At 44.2% G+C, this 20,542-nt stretch overlaps 1 protein-coding gene across 2 annotated transcripts in view; it reads left to right on the forward strand.

Annotated features, from left to right (window-relative positions):
* The first annotated feature begins 416 nt into the window (after nucleotides 1-416).
* GABRB3 (gamma-aminobutyric acid type A receptor subunit beta3) overlaps nucleotides 417-20,542 on the forward strand; it is a 160,635-nt gene continuing 140,509 nt past the window's right edge. The window contains exons 1-4 of one of the 2 annotated variants that reach the window (XM_066619886.1): nucleotides 495-508; nucleotides 549-605; nucleotides 835-926; nucleotides 1,115-1,182. In XM_066619886.1, the coding sequence (XP_066475983.1) occupies nucleotides 854-926; nucleotides 1,115-1,182 (141 nt within the window). In that variant the 5' untranslated portion in view covers nucleotides 495-508; nucleotides 549-605; nucleotides 835-853. Of the gene's footprint in view, nucleotides 606-834; nucleotides 927-1,114; nucleotides 1,183-20,542 lie in introns of both variants that reach the window. The other variant, XM_066619885.1, reaches the window with a different exon arrangement.

Genomic DNA, 20,542 nt, shown 5'->3' on the forward strand with positions numbered 1-20,542 from the left:
GGGGGCTCGACCGCCTCCGCCCGCCGCCCCACCTGTGGCTGCTGCCTGGCTGGCTGGCTGGCTGGGCTTGCGCGCGGGGCTCCACCCGGCTGGCGCTCGAGTGCGCACCAGGCACCGGCGCCGGCGCCAGCAGCAGCCTCGGTGGCAGCGCTGCGGGGAGGAGGCTGCTCCTCGCGAGGTGGCCGCAGCCGAGGCTCCGGACTGCCCCCGTGGCATGGACGCCGCCCAGAGCCGGCCAGAGGCTCCCCGAGGGAGGCGGAGGAGGAGGCGCCCCGCGGAGCCCCAGCACGGCCGCAGCTCGCCAGTGCCCTGAGCGCCTCCCCGGGCCAGGCAGGCAGGCAGGCAGGCAGGCCACCCGGAGGGCTCCTCCTCGCTCTCCCTCCCGCGCCGGGTGGGGGGAAGAGTCGGGGGAGGAGGGGGAGCGAAGGGGACTGTCGCCTCCGCCTCTTCCTCAGCGGCTCTTGGGCAGCCGGAACCGCACGCGGCGGCTGCGGCTGCGGCGCCGAGGGTGCCCGGAGCGGAGGGATGTGGGGCTTCGCGGGAGCCAGGATCTTCGGCATCTTCTCCGCTCCGGTCCTGGTGGCCGTGGTCTGTTGCGCCCAGAGGTAGGAGCGGCGCCTGGCGGAGAGGGAGGGGGCGCGCAGGGAGGGACGGGGGGAGGGCTGCGGCGCGCTCGGGAGCCACACTGACCAGCGCTCTCCCTCCTGCCCCCACCCCGCTGCCCTCTCCTGCCTCCTTCCTTGGCATCCCTCAATCGCCACTTCACTTTTGCTCCCCCACCATGAGCCGATCCCCTCCCTTCCCCTCTTCCCCCCAAACTCCTTCTCTCCACAGTGTCAACGATCCTGGGAACATGTCCTTCGTGAAGGAAACTGTGGATAAATTGCTGAAAGGCTACGACATTCGACTCAGACCGGATTTTGGAGGTGAGAAGTCCTGTGGCCCCCTCCCTCTCTCTATCTGTGCCCCCCCCCCGCGTGTGTGATATGCTTCTCTCAGTCTTTGATTCTGTGTATGGGTCACATCAAGCTTCTGTTCAGAGAAAAAATAACAAAAAACATGTTGCTGGCCAAGTGTTGCTGGCCAAGTGACACCTTCTTCTGTTCTCCATTAGGCCCCCCAGTTAACGTTGGCATGAACATAGACATCGCCAGTATCGACATGGTGTCCGAAGTCAACATGGTGAGTAGCTTTCTAGTGACAGAAAGGTGGAAATGGTTTTGGGCTGCTCTTGGTTTGTACTGAAAGTGCTTTGAATAATTCTGCATTTTGGTCTTGGGAAGTAACCTGGAGCCTGGAGAGTGTGCGGTGGCATTGGCTGGAGTGAGGTTGAAAAAGAGCCCTTTGGGCTGAAGAGTGGATAGCTGGTGAAATACTCTTAGCTATAACAAAGAGGCCTTAACTCCTTTGCATGGTTGAAAGTTTTTGCATGTGCCTGAAACAAGGAGAGATCATGTGCTAACTATAGGTATTTTTGTCAGAGGTTTGCCTCTGTTGTACATTGTAACTCTCCAAAGATGATTTATGATGCTCCATTTGCTACTGGACAAGGACCTCTTGTCGATTGGAGAAGTTGTAACGCAGCAAAAGGTAGTATAATGGCTGGCTCTGGCGTGCCATATGCAGTTAGTGCATGGATTGTGTTCAGTTGATGGCAGCAGCATATACTGCGTGCTGAAGCTTACTGAAAGGAATCTAGCCAGATTTTAGAGTGCTGTCTCAGGTGCTGAAAGGGGACTTCTGTTGCCCAGATGCATCTGTTATTCCTGCTGCTTGTTGGGCTTGCAGATGTCACCATAATCAGAGTTTTAAAATTGCACAGCTTTTATTGTGTGTGAAAGAGGCTTTACGCTGTCTAAATCATAACCAGGTTGTACTACAAAACCCATGTTGCTTGTCACCACTGTGTAATACGTGACATTTCAAGGAGCATGTGCAAAAAATATCGAACAAAGAACAAAATATGTGGCCTTGCTAACCTAATGATCTATTTGCATTAATTTTAAATTAATTCCATACTAATCTTATAGTGTGATATACTTTGTTCCTGTATAAGGATTTGAATCTGTTGCTTTAGATTGTGCCACATGAGAGATCTCCTTAACTGTAGGACTAAAATGTACTAAAATGTTCATATTAGTAGTAAATGCAATAACAAATAGGAACATGCACTTCATTTATTTTATGTGGAAGTTCTAAGTAGTTGTTAATGGTTCACTTATAAGCATAAACGGGTTTAGAAAAAAAATTACTAGAAAATTTCATGCAAAAAACCACAGCATAAATATGAATCACTACTTATATCTAAGACTTGCAATTCAGTATTCATTTAGTTTTGCAAGGGTTGTTTCTTGTTCCAAATGAATGGCAACTGACATGTTTCATATTCTAGTGCTTGGAAATGATCTATGCCATGATATATGTGAAGTTTTAACACACAGCCAGCTACAAAACTGGATTAAAAAGTTAATAGATTTTCCTGTTGCTGATTCATCAAGTCTATGGTGGTTTGTATATGTTGCGATTTGAACTAACAGATCACTATTTTAAAAGTAAAATAGGATGAAATGAAATGAAGTTATTTGAAATATACCTATTACATACAATATGTATCTTGTGCAGAAGAAAGAATATTTGATTCAAAAGTGTCAGCCCACTCACTGCGACTGTAGTGACTGACTGTGTAGCGAGTGTAGCGACTGACCTGAGAGTAGCGTCCATTGAACTCAGTAGGGTTTACTTCTTAGTAGACTTGCATAGGATTGTTGTCCAGTTTCAGGAAATGCTGGTGATATTTTCAAAAACTTCTTTTAGTGTCATAGAGAGAGAAAAAGTGCTAATGTTGTCTTTCTGAAATATCTGGTCCTAATGACAGTAACATAAGATAGAATGCATAAGAGTAATTGTTTGGAGATATAATACAAGTTTAAATGGATGTTCTGTACCCTCAGTTATAATCAATTCAGTACTGGATCCCCCCCCCCCATGGTCCTAACCCTGCATTTTCTGAAATAATGGGAAGTCAGGAGCAGGGAAGCATTACATGGGAGGAGGAAAGAATGGAAAGGTGGAGTGCTTAATGCTTTTTACCTGAGTTGATCAGGAGCTATTTCAGAGGAATATATTGTGAACATCACAGGGTTCAATTAACCCTATTTTCTCTTCCCTTTTTCAAGTTTGTGGGTTGTAGCACCATCATGTTCAAAATATGCCTCACATGTAAAGATTTGGCCCTTCCTTTTTCCTCTAATCCCAGTTCTTAAGTTGTTCCCATGTTAAGATGCTCACAAGAAAAAGTTTCTCTTGTCTACACAGCTGAGGGTGAGGAAAGAGTGCTCATTGGTTCACATCTGAATTCTGTGTCCACTAGTGATAAAAAACAATGCAGTAGATGTTGTCACAGGAGAAGTACAACATGCAAGATAATAGAGGATGCAAACGTATCTATTAGTTTTAAAATATCCTTCTAGTCACGTTCTGCTGTGCCTTATGTACTGTTGTAGGAGATACCATGATGTTGCTGTTAGGCCCAGCTAAATTGGCCCCAAGTTTAAATTAATTATCATTTTCTCCAGTGTCCAAACATTAACATGATCAGAACTGGCATACTAGATCAGATCAAAGGCCCATCTAGTTAAGTACTTTGTCTCCAACAGAGGCAGCTAGATGCTCCTAGGAAACTCACACGCAGGGCATGATAGAAATAGTCAACACTTGTTTATTTCAAGCATCTAGTAAATTAGATCTTGGAGGATACATTAGTAAGGGATCTTCTTTTGGGCAGTATTACATGGCCAACATACATTAAGTTTGCAGTCCTATGTACACTTTCCTGAGAGTAAGTCCCATTTAACACAATGGGAGGAAATATGCTTCTGAGGAAATATGCCATAGGATTATGCCATAAGTGGCCTAAATTTTGTTTCTGTGATTGGCCATAAAAATATTGTATCTGGGGCAGTGGTCTTTAAACTTTTTCATGTCATAATCCCAATAAATAAAGTATGAAACTGGGGACCCACTGCCAATCCTGCCCTGTTCCAGGACCTGATCTACCCACTGCTTGCCCCTGTCATTGCCCACCCCCTTCCCCCACCCTCTTGTTTCCCCCTTCCTCTTATGTCTTCACAAAAACCCTGTGAGGTAGCAGCCTAAACAGGGCCATCCTTAGGGGCTTCAAGGCAAGACAGTGAGAAGGGGCTATGCAGGATTTCATCAAAAACTCAGTTTTGATAAGCAGTACCATAATTGGATTGAATCCAAGCCCTCTCTTAAACAGGCTTTGAAAGTTTTCTGTGATCCCACCGCTCAAATGAGACTGCATGACCCCATGGGGTAGCACCCACAGTCTGAAGAACACTGGGTAGGAGACTGTTGTATCTAGGAGGATTTTGCTCTTTCCAAATACAATAGGCTGAAAAAAAAATCTTTTTAGGCTTGTACTTTGGATGTCTGGTATTTAATCTTATTTGTTCATTGGTGGCTGTTGAAATTTTGCAAGTTGCTGATTTATTAAGCCATGTCACATGATGAATGGGGTGTTTAAAATAAACAGGCAGAGTAATGAACACAAACGTGACAGAGGCAAAAAAAAATATTCTATCTAATCTGGTCACCAGTTAATTGATTGTTTTAATGATGCCTCCACCATTATACCTTACAAATATTGTTTGAAATGTCTTGTACAAATAGCTGCCTACTTCATTTTATGCAATTAGAACTCTGAAACATAAGTTAGTGCTCATGGGCTCACTGAAGAGTGAAAAAGCATGGCTTATGGTAGTGTCCTGGAAAAAACAATGGCTAAATCTCATTCTTGCAGTTGTGCATTCCATTTACATAGAAGTGAGCTTAACGGAGAGATTAGATTTTATTGGGGTACTAGCAGAATGCCTGTCAGGATGATAGTGGGGAGTGGGTCCTTCATCATGTAGTCAAGTGTCCAAGTTACTGCTGCTGGGTGAGAGAGACTGACTAATGGCCCGATTCTAAGCAGGCCTTGTGCTGCTGGAATGCTCATTCAGGCAGTGTAAGGCCCTTTACAGCTGTCACAGAAGGTGGCAAGCCATTTGGTGTGGCCTGGCTGCTGCCACTAGTAGTGAGTGACTGGGCACACTAGCGGAACGGAAATACCCGGCAGCATAGGTTAATACCCTCCAGCATAGGGTTGGAGGGTGGTGGGGAGGGGGTAGAATGGGACAGAGAGGGGGAGGAACAGGGAGCTGATGTGGATGGGAAGGAGGGCAGATTGGGGCTGTGAAGGGTGCAGTATCAGCAACAGCGGTGCACACCAATATCCTAACCCCTTTCTGGCCTCTATCTACCACCCTTAAGAACATAATAAGAGTCCTGCTGGATCAGGCCGTAGACACATCTAGTCCAGCTTCCTGTTTCTCATTGTGGCCCACCAGATGCCCCAGGGAGCACACAAGACAACAAGAGATCTGGATCCTGGTGCCTTCCCTTGCATCTGGCATTCTGAGGTAGCCTACTTCTAAAATCAGGAGGCTGCACATACCCATCACAGCTTGTAACCTGTGATGAACTTTTCATCCAGACCTTAACGGATCTACACCAGAAAATGAGCTGGCGTATATACGAGTAGGCCCAAAAGGGGGGCAAGGAGTGTCCGAGGAGATACGTGAAATATTTTTTTTTACTTACCTCTCCCAGCTGGCTGGGTTCCCAGCTGTCCTGTGGGATGCAACAGATGCTGCGTCAGTATCCCTTCACCATGCATGCCAGCCCTGAATTGAATTGGGCTGTAATTTCTTTTATTTAAACCTAGTAATTGGAATCAGCTTTTTCTTAATTAGTCTATTAAAATCCAAACTGTATCTTAAAGACAGAGAACTGAAATTAGTATGCGTGCAAAAAAATCAAATTGTTATAGCAATTTTTCTTATGCTGATTTATAAGCAGCTCATAATCTGACCTTCATCAGCACTTCAGCCTTCATTATTGGGATATTTACAATCAATTCCCAGGTGTCACTTTTAAAAGTAGCCTATTGTAAAGTTGTAGAAGGAAACCATTTTAGTAAATTGTAAAAGAATAGCTCAGAGGACTCACAACTTCCACATGCAGTTCCCAGTTTCAGTTTCTAAAATGTTTAGGTAGGGCAGAGAACGATTCCTATCTGAAACCCTGGAGAGCTGCATGCAGACCAGTATAATCAACATAGATAATACTGAGCCAAATGGTCCAGTGTTCTGACTCAGTATAAAGCAGATTCTGATGTTCCTATGGAGTCCTAGATGCTTTACAGGAGTTTATATCCATGGTTTAATTTTGTCTGTATATGTCAAAACTGGTATAAATAGGGCATGTCTGTCTTTAAGGAGCTGCCTATTACTGAGCTGCCTATCATTATGAGGCACGATATTTATAGAGAAGAGTGCTTGTTCCGGTCCTATAATAATTGCCTTTTGTGCAGTTGTCCTCGAGATGATGCCCAACTTTATGCTGAACATCTGCTGAGCTCTGTGTGGCTTTTCTGGCATTCAGGGTTGCTTATTTCACCAATAACCTCCTAACTATATGCCAGACAACTGAAGACTGTAGGATCCAGCAATCACACTCACCTTGGCAGAAACATAATCTGTACAACTGTTGTTACTCCTCTAGACTGGTGCTTTTTCTACCTTTTTTTATCTCACAGCACACTGACAAAGTACAAAAATTGTCAAGGCACACCATCAGTTTTTTTGACAATTGATAAGGCATACCATGCTGTTGGAGGGGGGCTGACACCCCCCCAATGGCCCTAAATGATACTCCCCCAAATTCCTGCGGCATATTTGCAAAGCATTTGTGGCACACCAGTGTGCCAGACACAGTAGTTGAAAATGGCTGCTCTAGACACATCACCCAGCTGATAGGTAAAACACTGTTCTGCCTTAACTTGTTGGCAGAGGTGTTTGTTTCTGGTGAGTAAGACAGGATTGTAGCCTCTTACTAAACACAACAATAATAATAGTAGCTGGTAGTAACAATGGGCTTACTTCCTAGTAAAATAAATAATACCATTTTCAAACACCTCTGCTTTTTCTGTTCAGTCTCCCCACTGCTTTACAAAATAGTAGCCAGTCATTCAGTTGTATTTCTAGATGTCTTTTTCCTTCTTCACTTTTTATTATTAAGAATTAAGAATACTGTATTTATATACTGCTTTTTAACAAACAAGTTCACAAAGCTGAAGGTTACTTACTTCTGGGAAAAGATGATTCATTCAGTGGATACTTTCAGTAACCAACAAAAACTGAACAGAACTTTTCAACTTTTGTTGAGAAGAGGTATGTAAATATTTTTAATAATAATATGCATAGTGCAGTGGTTCTCCAACATTTAGCACTGGGACCCACTTTTTAGAATGAGAGTCTGTCAGGACCCACTGGAAGTGGTGTCATGACCGGAAGTGACATCATCAAGCAGGAAAACTTTTAACTATCTTAGGCTGCCATCCTACCGACACTTACCCAGGAGTAAGTCCCATTTACTATCACTGTTAAAAGATAAAATCTTGGTTTGTTGAAAGTACAGGTCTGTAACATTTCCCCAAATGCAGTCAAATACCATGGTAGCATCAAGTCTAATATATTAAAAGTAAAATATTGAAATGAATGGGGACACACCTGAAATTGGCTTGCGACACACCTAGTGGGTCCCCACCCACAGTTTGAGAAACACTGGCATTGTGGGTTTGTTAGCAGCTTCCATGGTTTAACTTATTGAAGAATGTCAAACAGATATCAAACATGCTTAGAATCTTTAGAGATGGCGTGTAACTTTATAAGATAAATATATCTCCTTATCTGTACTGAATGTATGAAGCTGCTTTATAGCAAGTCAGACCAATGATCCATTTAGGTCAGTATTGTCTACAACACAGGTGTCAAACACGTTTCATACAGTGGGCCAAATAGAATTCATGGCACCTGCTGAGGGTTGGGAGTTATGTCATTGAGGGAGCAATCCTAACTAACTTTCCAGCACTGACTTAGTCACAATGCAGCCCCCAAGGTAAGGTAACAAACATGCTCTTATCTTGAGGAGGCCCCTTTGACTGCCTCCCCACTGCAGGATGTAGTGCACACTACATTGGCATTGCTATGTCAGTCCTGGAAAGTTAGTTAGGATTGCGCCCTAAGCCATTTCTGCCCAACATTGCATATACACAACAGGGATCAAATGTGTACACCTGTGGCCTGGGCAGAAATTGGTTAACCAGGTGATAAGCAGAAATAAGCATTTTGTTCTCACCTAGAAACTCATTAGCTGTGAATGACAGAAGAGAAAATATGCAAATCCTGATATTTTCAAATGATGGGAGAGTCCAGTTATCATGTGAGCTATCCTCTCATCAGATCTGCTTCTGCCAATGTATCACTTTTACAGCTGAAAAGCTGAGAGGTGCTCTGCATAGTGACACCTCTGCATGAGCAACACTGCTGAAATGGTGGCCCACATGATAATTGGGCTCTCTCATCACCTTGACAGGATCTCCCTTATTCCTTTCTTGATTGGCCCCTTCCCCTATACTGATTCTTACCTTCAGACTTCCTTCTCTCTCTCAGCTCCTCAGCAAAAGTGGTGCTGTTGATTGGGTGGCCCTCATGATAATTGGGCTCTCCCAGTATTGCCCCACTTCTACTGATGCATCTCTTTGCAGTTGGTGCTGGGAGAACCTAATTATTACAGGAACCGGGTAAAGAGCTTATGTAGGCTGTATCTGGCCAATGGGCCTTATAGTTGACACCGCTGGCCTACAGTGCTAGAATTGTCTACATTGTTACAAAAGCCGGGTTTGTGTATACTGACTGGCTCTTCAGGACAGGAGACTTTCCCAACCCTACCAGGAGATGCCAGGGATTGAACCTGGGACATTGAATTATACCAGAATGAACACAGAGTTCATTCTGCATTAATATTTTCTCGACATGTTATACTGTTTTGATGCCACTGATTTTTGGCCATTGTGAACATTTGAGCAAATTTAGATTGGCTTTGTTTAACTCCTCTCTCCAGTAAGTACAACTTCAACAAGCAAGTGTCTTAATTTGGAAAAGAAGGCTCTCTACACTTGCTAGCTTCAGCCGGGTCAAGCTGACTTGTAACAGAGCCTGACACAGAAAATGCTGGGGAGGTGCTCACAGCTATCTGAGCACAGCCTTGCTCTAAATTGAGTGAGAATGGCTCACTTAAGTTGTCTGTGCTGCAAAAACAGAGTAAATCTAGATCAACCAGATTGATTTGATTTGAGTGTAGCAGTGTGCTCATGAAGCTATATATGTAAACAACTTGCTTCTTTCCATGGCATGGTGCAGCACTTATTTATTTATTGATATTATTTATTAGTATTAGGGTGCAATCCTAAGCCCTTATGTCAGTGCTTTCCAGCACTGGCATAGCGGTGCCAATGGGCCGTGTGCTGCATCCTGCAGTTGGGTGTCACTCACGGAGGCCTCCTCAGAGCAAGGGAATGTTTGTTCCCTTACCTCAGAGCTGCACTGCCCTTATGTCAGTGCTGGAAAGCACTGACATAAGGAGTTAGGATTGCGCCCTTAGTCTTCTTAAAAGCAAAAGCAATTAAATAATGACAGATATGGCCTACAAATTCACCCACCCCCATCCCTATCCCAAAGGAAAAAAGAACAATATATATATGAAAAAGGTACCAGAACATGCAATCAGATATTGTAAAAGATAAAAAATATGAAACGGCTGAATATGGAAGGAAAATAGTGAAAATGAGATATAGGATTTCCAAGAATGAAATAGGATTTCAAAGAATGGAAGGTGATTCTTTTGACTACCAGAACAGCACCATGAATCCAATGTATCTGTTTTTTTAGGGAATGGCCAAATAACAGATATATATATATATATATACAAATTAAAGTTTGAAAGACAACATTTAGTGAGAAGGCAAGGCAACATTAATGCAAACATCCAAATTGTACAACTTCAAGTCACTCTCCTAAATACATCAGATAAAATTTCCATTCAGGTTATGGTAACAGGCAATAAAATCACTAATAACATAATCCTACTGATCCCTTGAGTCAATGCTCAATGTACCAGTGTACTATCATAGCTTGCACTGTATCTCATGAGGGAATTTAGCAGTCTGGAGGTCTCCTCATGGTAGGGGGACATTTGCCCCCTTGCCCTGGAAAAAGCCCCAGCTGCTACAATGGGTGTACTCAGACCTGTGTCTGCTAATTTGCTGGTGCAGGTTCGAGTGGCCCAGGAAGGTGATAGGACACAGCATGCGCCACTGCCACTTGATCCCACCCCTCTTCCGGGCCTGTTCTCCAGAGTTCTAAAGACGCTTGCTTGCTTGCTGGAGACTCTTTTAAACTCCAGAATGCATGTGTGGCCATGTCACTTGCCGGCAGATGCTTGCTGGAGACTCTTGACTAAAGTGTCTGCCGGCAAGCATTCTGGAATTCTAAGAGTTTCCAGCCAGCCAGCCAACCAGCAAGAATCCTGAGAATTTTGGAGAACTCTAGAGTGCTGGCATGGCCACATTGCCTGCTGGCAGATGCTTGCTAGAAACTCTTTACTAAAGAGTCTGCAGGCAAGTGATGTGGCAGCACATGAGCTTTGGAGTTGTAACAGTTCCTGCTTCTGGTCCCTTCTGACCAGGTACCTGGGATGGACCACCCCTCCCCCTACTTGCTACACCACTGTAGGTATACAGTACTGTCATATACATATGTCAGCACTCAAGCTTCACAACAACCTTAGCAATATTTTAGATGTTTGTCATCCTGTTGGTCCAACAGCTACTGAAGTTTCTCTCCAATATGTATTGGCAACCTTCAGTCTCGAAAGACTATGGTATCGCGCTCTGAAAGGTGGTTCTGGCACAGCGTCTAGTGTGGCTGAAAAGGCCAATCCGGGAGTGACAATCCCTTCCACACCGGGAGCAAGTGCAGTCTGTCCCTGGTCTGTCTCCCTGGCTATGGGCCTTCCTTCTTTGCCTCTTAGCCTCAGACTGTTGGCAAAGTGTCTCTTCAAACTGGGAAAGGCCATGCTGCACAGCCTGCCTCCAAGCAGGCCGCTCAGAGGCCAGGGTTTCCCACTTGTTGAGGTCCATCCCTAAGGCCTTCAGATCCCTCTTGCAGATGTCCTTGTATCGCAGCTGTGGTCTACCTGTAGGGCGCTTTCCTTGCACGAGTTCTCCATAGAGGAGATCCTTTGGGATCCAGCCATCATCCATTCTCACGACATGACCAAGCCAACGCAGGCGTCTCTGTTTCAGCAGTGAATACATGCTAGGGATTCCAGCACGTTCCAGGACTGTGTTGTTTGGAACTTTGTCCTGCCAGGTGATGCCGAGGATGCGTCGGAGGCAGCGCATGTGGAAAGCGCTCAGTTTCCTCTCCTGTTGTGAGCGAAGAGTCCATGACTCGCTGCAGTACAGAAGTGTACTCAGGACGCAAGCTCTGTAGACCTGGATCTTGGTTTGTTCCGTCAGCTTCTTGTTGGACCAGACTCTCTTTGTGAGTCTGGAAAACGTGGTAGCTGCTTTACCGATGCGCTTGTTTAGCTCGGCATGGTTCAGGATGTGGACTCACCTCCCTGCATTACAATTTCTGAGCATGAACTGGAGGTTGTCCATGACTTTGTGTACCTTGGCTCAACGATCTCCGACACTCCAATATGTATGCCTAGGTAAAAGTATGATGAAGCTAGAATGCCCTGCATATACCTGCTTAAATTTGGTTGCTTTTTTAGGATTGGCGCTAGTGATGGATGTTGAGCTCAGAATGTAGTCTGCTAATATTTCATGCATTCACTGGTCCTTTTGGCTCAATCAAATTAAATTCCTATATTTCCATGTAACTGCATTTGCAGAAGCGGTAAAGTCATTTAAGTTTAGCCAGTGATAGCAGATGTTCCAGTGGGCTTGGATCCAAAGAGCTGTTTGGACATGCCCAATAGAAACTCTTCTTCCTTTGGAGTGACAGATCCTGATGCCATATCACAAATTGTTTTTCAAACTTTCCTGCAAGTTTGAAAAACAAGGCATAAAGACTGGCCAATCAAAAGGAAGACATTAAAAATTCCACAGGATGCACTGAAGCCCTTGGGCATGTCCAAGAAGCTCTTGGATCCAAGCCATAATAACTAGTGATGCTGCTGAACATTATCTGAGTACAGCTCAGAAATCAGATCTGACAAGCTCATAATATTTGCCTCCAATATGAGGCACACATTTTGACTCAGGCATTCTTTTCTGGCTCAGCTTTTTAATGAGAAGTGGGCAAAACCTAAGGCCTGCATCCCACACACCTCTCTCTTCAAGCCCTCTTGCATCCCATTACTTTTCTTGTTGTTTAGACAGAAGGAAAATGAAGGGACACATTTCTCCTTCTCTTTCTAATGCCTGTCGCACTGTTGAATGAGAGAGAAAGAGATCTGTTCTCCTGCTGTAGCAGCAAGAAAGCTACATGCTGAGGGAAGGGGCTTAATGGGAGAGAGGTAAGCAGGCTGATGGGCAGGTTGTGGGGGGTAGGGGGTTGTGGCAGGGATCAGACCCTATTGTTCTTTCAGTGACATTGTTGGGGCATGACATGGGGCATGAAAGGATTTGGAATTGCGTTTTTAAAAGTATCTTCAGAATGGGGGGGGGGGGAGAGTTATTTTTTCCATGTTCAATTCCAGGTCTGATTGAAGGGGATAGTTCACCCATAGCTAATAATAATACTTTAAGAATTATTGTATTCATTGTAGTTGTGCTAGTGTTGTTTTAAAAATGTTTAATTCAGTCACGTCACATTGATCCATTAACATGGATTTTGCTGGTTTGTTATATAACAGAATTGAGATGACTAGTTGGGCTAATGGATCTGTTTAGAGATTACTGCTGTTTTTCCTCTCTCCTTGTGTTAATAGACCTTTTCTTGTTAGTTTTTTTCTACGTTTGGCATCATTTATTACACAAAACAATAGTTTGGGAGAAGTGGTCAAATGAAAATGTTTCTGGATCTAAATATTTGAATCTTTTGGCTTCACATTCTTCATTTAGTAGCACGTTACCCACTTCAGTATCCTTCCATCTCAGAAGATTACTGAGAAATGGAAGGGATTGTACATATAGATACATCTATGATGCAAATGCATGTGGAAGGATGCTCAAGCACATATATCTTTTGCACTAGACTAGGGCGATACGTTTTAAAAGGAGCACTAACTGCATGCTAAAATCTTTCCCATGATTTTAGTGGGAGAGGTGACAGTGAAAGAAGCAAAATAATTAAAGGCCCAATCCTATCCAACTTTCCAGAGCCGATGCAGTTCCAATGCAGCCCCAAGGTAAGGGAACATACTTTACCTTCAGCAGGCCCCCATGATTGCCCTCCCCACTGCAGAATGCAGTGCATGCATCATTGGCATGGCTGCATCAGTGTTGGAAAGTTGGATAGGATTGGGCCCTTTAACCAATAGGTATTTAAAGAATTTTGAATAACCTCCCTTAGAAAAAATTGATTGGGTTATATTTAAAGATATTTGCATATTATTAAAATTTTAATATGCATCTTTTGAAGACACTGAAAGACCTGTGCTAACTTATAATTTAGTAAACTAAAAAAAATACTATTCTTTGGTAAAAGGCAAGTCTATTATAATACAGAACATATTTTTTCTTTTTATTAATACACCAGAAATGCTGATTAAAATTTGCCATCACTAATTAAAATGGGCCACAGCAATTATAAACTAAATCTTTACTTGTTTAAACTTCAGATTAAACTGATTAAAACTTAGAGCCCTAAGAGAAATATATTTTGTAACACAGGCCTGGTTGGCAACCTTCAGTCTCGAAAGACTATGGTATAAGCCTACAGCACCGGGTATTCCCAGGCAGTCTCCCATCCAAGTACAAACCAGGCCTGACCCTGCTTAGCTTCTGAGATCAGACGAGATTGGGCATGTGCAGGGTGAGATCCCTTAAAATTGCTCACCGTGTAATTTTGAACATAGGGGCATCGTAAGTTAGTCCGCTGATTTCCTTTTGAACTAACAGCCCACTCCCAAACTCCCCAGTGCCTGCTGGAGCAGCAGCACCAAAGCGGCTACCGATGTATTCAGTGGGTACCACCAGGAGTCTCCTTGGGGGAAGCCCCAAGGCCTGCAATGTGGCTTCTCAGGTCTGCACCAGCTATTTTGCTGGTGCAGACTTGAGAGACTCCATGTTGGGCTTTTCAGCCCAACATGGAGTTCAGGATCTGGGGGAGCTCTGCTCCCCTGGTCCCTCCCTCCCTCCCGTCCCAACCTCCCCTGTCCTTGTTCCACTCTCCCTCTGCTCCCAGAGGCCACACTGCCACCCGGCAGTCTCACTTATCCCAGGTGGCAGTGTGTCCTCCTGTCAGCAGTAGGCTCAGGACCTGACTGGCGTGGGTTCAGCACCAGCACTCCCTACTCCCCAGATGCCATGAATGTTTACAGCACCCAGTGCTGGTGCTAGGGCTCAGCACCAGTGCTGTGGGAGCTCAAGATTGGGCCCTAAGACTGATGTTTTGATTGTATTCAGTGTTGCAGAAAAAGTGCTGAATTTGGGTGGTGAAGAGCAGCATGACACAGCAGCTATGCCAGAGGTTTATTTAAAGCATTTTCCTTACTTGTTTGTGTGTATTGGCTTGTAGACCCTGATACTAAATTCTTTTCTCTTAGAATTTAAGTTCTTATTTTTACAGACAATACTGATTTGGAAGTTTAACAAACCTCTGATATATAACAGGAGTTAAACTGAGGAAGCAGCAAGGCTAGGCACTTCAATTAGTGAACATTCCTCACCTACGTATGTGAACTTTGAGAGAACATAATCCTCTTTTTGCGGAATGTACTCCTGTATAAAAAATACACATGAACAGCTGGGAATATCTTTCTGAACAACTCATACAAGCATATCTGTGCTGTTTGCCATACTTATGAAGATTGTGAGGGTTTGAAGCAATAATGTAATTGTTCTTCTTGGTCTGTGCCATTTTATGTGTGTATATGTTGTAGTTATATTTTTGAAGAGCATAACATTACTTTTACTGAAATTTTGAACCTTTGTACAATATGATGTTTCACAGTGGGCTTTTGGGGGAATCTGTAATCATTTGAAATTCTTCTAGGAAATCATTTAACGTTGTCGGTGCTGATTCAGTAGAAACAATTTTGTTTTCTTTCAGTTTTTGTACAGGACGCTTAATATTCCACACTGAATATACAAAGAATGTAGCATTCCATATTCTTAAGGAGTGCTTTTCACTGACAGTAGTACATTATTAATTTTCAGCTTGGTGGCCTGCAGCATTCTGGAAAATGATCAGATTTTGTAAGGGTGAAGGAACTTTAACAAAGTAGCCCATCTCTGTTATACTACCATGCAGTCTGGCTGTCCTGGTTACTGGTTGCCAACACCATGAGAGAGAGAGAGAGAGAGAGAGAGAGAGAGAGAGAGAGATGCATAGTAGAGGAGTCTGTGCTGAGTGTTACAAATTGCTGGTTGCTTTCTGCTTTGAGATATGAAAGATGACCGTTGTCGAAGAACCTGGGATCAAGCAGAGATTTACACTATCTCCTGTGATTTGTATTTTCAGCTGATTCCACTTAATTGTATTTAAAAAACAATTTAAAAAATAATTACAAAAATTGCCGTTTTTGCTTGCCACTACCTCAAATACACTTTTTAGAGCTTTTTTTCATGGCATTTGAAGATGCCTCAGTGACTCACATTTGTATAAGCCAGTGTTTCTCTATGATTTGTCCCCTGCTGTTCCATTTTGCTGGTTCACCAATTGGAAGTACCACTGGAAGTAACTGACAATGATGTCATCACCAGTTACTTCTGGATGGGGAGGCAAGGCACAATGCCAAAAACACCAGTAAGAGGCTCAGGGCAGGCAGCTTTTTCGAGCATGCAAAAAGCGCATGCTGGAGCTCTGCTAGCCAAGCCATGCCTCCTACTGCTGCTTATCGCTGGTCTCACTGTAGGCAGTGGGGATCTGGGTGTCCTGCGAGTACCACCTCAAGTACCACTGGTGGTACGAGTATGACTGGTTGAGAAACACTGATCTAAGCTGTCCATCCGGGAAAAAAAAGTTCCACAGAGTACTTAAGTATGGTGGCCATAGTCATCATATAAGGTCATCATTGCTATGTGGAGAAATAGGATCTATTGTAACTACCCTGATCAGGGAGAAAGGTGGTCATTTTGGGTCATCCTGACCTTTGCTAACACCAGCGGAAATGTGCCGTATTTGTTACAACTTTTGAGTAGTCAGTGCTGGCAGGAAGACCCACGCTATCATGCTAGCACTATATCCGGCTTGACGGCTACTGGGGCTGGTAAGTGTTATGGCGGGGACGGGTGTAATGGAGGTGAGGAGGGAGTTTTGTGGGGGAAGGAGTTCAGGGCTCTGCCATATCCTGACCCCCGTCCTGGGCCTGAAATTCATACATGGGGCTACTTGGACTTGCACCAGCAATTTAGCTGGCACAGATCTAAGTAGCCCCGTTGGGAAGGTTGGGGCTTAACACAAGGAAACAAATGTTCCTGTACCCCGAGGAGACCTTCTCTGCCCAATTTCAGCTCTGGATACTGTGGAAGCCATGTGGCCCTGTCCTGTCCTAATTTTCGACTCCTGCCGACTACGCCAATTTGTCCCGTCCAAATATCTCAACTCCCTTCTAATGCCCGCTTTTTGGCTAATTAACACCCTCTTTATCTCTAGAACAACCACTGTGGTGTGCAAAGGAATGAACACAGAACTCCTTATCTATAGCAACTACCCAAATTTATTGCTGTGAATACAGACACTCCCTGCAAGTCCTCTTGTCCAGAGGCTTTCCCTCCCCAAAACTCCACTTAACTCAGTGGGTAAAGGTCTGAAGCCTCCAGTTCAAGTCCATTCCGGTCTCCAAAGCACAGTCCAGTCTTCTGTGTCCACCAGCAGAGTCCTGGCAGTCCCCTTCTCCTGTAGGTATGGGTCAGGTAGCCCTCTTGGTCTGGTTCCCTCTGGGTCAGGTAGCATCTCCCTCCGGGTCAGCGTCCCGCTTCCAGCTCTCCCTTTGGGTTAGCGTCCGGTTTCTGGCTGGGTCAGCATCCCGCTCTGGCTCCTTTGGTCCTTCTGAAGCTGCCTTTTATCCTTTGTGTTCCATTAAGTGCAAATGCAGCCCAGCTGTGAGCTACCTCCTTAGCTCATTCAAAGTCTCATCAAGGTCAAATGAAGCTCAGGTGTCCAACCTGGTCTCCATTGGCCTTGATTGATTACAGCTGTGGAGCCAGCCCTGCCCTTCCCTGAGCTGTCAGCCAGCTGTCAAAACATGGAATCGCTGTCAACACCACAGCATCCACCTGATGAACTTCTGATCTTCCATTACAGGCCCCACTGCGCCAGTGCTGAATAGAATTGAGCTGTGAGTTTTGTAATTCTTTTCAGAAGCCTAGTCCTGCTTCAGTGGTATTACTGTTCTGTGACAAGTTCATGGATTTTCAAGCAATGTTACCAATTCAGGCAGGTGTGTACTAGTGACTTTATCAGTCCTGCCTTAGCAATGTGGAACCATTACTTTATTCCTGGGAGAGATGGTGTAAGAATTATTTCCCTCTGACTCCTAGGGGAAGAATTATTCACACAGCTTTTCTTCTCAAACAGCTGGTCAGTTCTCCTTTCTAGTCCAACTTTTAACCCATAATGCATCGTGGGTCCGCATGCGCTCTCTCTATTCTCTTTCTTTGCTTCTTTCTGTCCTTTTCTTGTTTTAAGTAAAAGATATGTATAGGTCACTCAAGCATTGGAAATACTTTTTAAAAAATTCAGTACTTAAGTACTCTGTGGAGCAATTCTTATGAAAGAGAGAGAAGGAGAAAAAGAGGAAGTCCAGCAGTGATTTTATTGGCTCTCCATCTCTTTGGATTCTTCCTGGACTAGGCTGACTCTAGTTTCCATTCTTGCACTATCAGGGGATGCTGTGGAGAAGAAAGACTCAGGTCAGCAAGTCCATCACCAGTGAGCTGCCTGTGGGCACAATCCTGTTGTGTGGTTGCAAACATGTCGTAAGGTACATCCACGACCCCCTGAGTGGAGTCAGAGTCAGTCCAGCACCAGTTGGCGCTGAGCTCAGTGCCAGATGGGTTCTGCCCAGAGCATGGTAGGCATTGAGGGCCTAGTGGGGGGGAGGCGTTCCGGGGTAAGGGGAGGGCAGGGCAGGGGGAGGAACCGGACGGGAGGGAGGTGAGACTGGCAGAGCCCTGTTCCACTGTATCCTATCCTCCATGTCTGCCTGCAAAGCTGGCAAAATAGCTGGTGCAGACTTGAGAAGCCTCATTGCAGGCCTGGGGCTTTCCCCCAGGGAAGGGGATGAAAGTCCCCTTCTCCTGAGGAGACCTCTAGCAGCCCTGGCAGTGCCACAGAATGCAGCAGTAGCCATTTTGATGTAGCTGCACCTGGCAGAGCAGCTGGGATTGGATTGGGCTGCCCATTTGGTGTCTCCTGTAATCATGCTTTCTAGATGCAGAAGCCAGGTTCATACATTGCTCCAAGAAACATTTAAAAAACAGGGTTTAAAAAAAAAAGAAAAGAACTGCAAAAGAAAAACTATAGTGGCACCAATGTACTCGTATTTGGCCAAACCATCATTGGTCAGATGGTGCCCCAGTTGTAGCTCACGATCAACCAGTTTAAGCCTATGGTTAAAGATCCAACAGTAAGGATAGTTTGTTTTGGTGGAAGAAATTCTAGGGATAATCATTTAAAGTTCTTTTGTTCTGAATATTAAGAAAATGCCAACCACATGCCCACTTTATTCTGCAGTACACTCAATTTCTCTCACTGTAATTTGCAGATATGCAGGCCAAAAGGCAAACATTATAAAAAGCACAAAGCGCCCAGTAATGAGAAAAATACATTTGTGATTTGATTAACTGATTGTTACAATGGAACCACTTTTGTAATGTGCCCACTTATGGTTAACCTGGTGACCAAGCTCTGAATCAGGGAATGAAGTTGCTAGAAAACAAGCACTGAGGCTTGATGTAATGTGGCTCCTTCAAAACCCTTTTTTTTCCTGGCACGTCTGCCCATGTGGCATCATAAATTGCTTTTAAAATTACATAAAAGAGCTTATGCTTCAAAACAGAAATCAAGAGCTTGCATAAATAATGCTCTTATCCATTAACAAGAGATGTGTTCTTTATCTTTACATTTTAAAGAGCTATAGTGCTTCATGTTGAAGCCTGAAGACTATTTGCACTCATTTAATGATCCTGCCCCCTTTCATAAAGAAAGGAAGGATAGTATTGCTGTAGGGTGGATACTGGTGTTGTCCTTCTACCATATTTTCTAAAATAGTGGGAAATACATGGTCCTAGTTTATGGGGAGGGAGGAGGGAAATATGCAGCAAGGTACAAATTTAAAAAAACCAAGAAAAACCATAACTGAGTTGTAGTTAAGAAAACATAAGAAGAGTTCCACTAGAAAAGGTCAAAGGCACATCTGATCCAGATGTTTCCTGCAGTGGCTCACCAATTGCCTCTGGGTAACCCACAAGCAAGAAGTGAGGTAATGCCCCTCCTCTGATGCTACTATCCTGTAGCTGATATTGAGAGGCACACTACCTCTGAACCTGGCTTATAGCCATTGTGATTGATAACCAGTGGCAGTTGTCATTGTGAAGTAATGGGGAAGTTCTGTTAATGCTGGTTCTTCCTTTTCTTTAAGGACTCCATGGGTTCACTTGTGCCTTAGTGGTAGGATTGGGGAGTGCTTGGTTCATTTTTTGTTTCTTAATGAGTAGTTTAACTGTAGAAAGAAAAATGTTTAAAATCGCTTCTATATGTGGGCTTGTGTCACTTAGCACCAGTCCATAGAACAGGAAATTGTCTGAGGACATGTTATGCAAGGGGGTTTAGATAGGAGGCTGCCCAAGAACCCTATGTAACCCACTACAGGAGGCCAATGTATCACCCCCATGATGGATCTCCTCCCATGCAGTGGACGGGGCAATGCCCCAGACAGTATGTGTGGTGATGCAACATTGCCCCGCCTCTGCTGATTTTTTGTGCTATAACTTTTGATAGAATAAAGATATTTCAACGTGGTTCATTTCATTGCATTCTGTATGAAATTACACACTTAATGATGTATAACATGATGATATTATTCAAAAATACCAAGATTTAAAAAATTTTGGACAGTAGTGGTGCTCCCCCGCATATGTGTCACCTGGTACGGCCCACACTCTAGCATCACCACTGATTGTGGAAGCAAGGTGAATAAAGCAAAGAGGAAGAAAAAGGATAGGGTAGAGTCAAGATCGGCCTGTAAGAAGGTAGCGATGTTGCAATGCAGGGATAGGTTGGGGATTTGGGGTATTTAAAGGGACAACAAGCAACAAATAACACAACCAATCTTTGCGCTCTCTTCCCAGACGCCCAAAATGTGAAATTTCTGTTATCTTTACCTAGTAATTCATAGAACACAATATAGTAATAGATAACAGAACTGAATTGTTAGCTGGCACATTTTTCTGCTCACA

Source organism: Tiliqua scincoides, chromosome 3 (genome assembly GCF_035046505.1).
Source record: "Tiliqua scincoides isolate rTilSci1 chromosome 3, rTilSci1.hap2, whole genome shotgun sequence".
NCBI lineage: Eukaryota > Metazoa > Chordata > Lepidosauria > Squamata > Scincidae > Tiliqua > Tiliqua scincoides.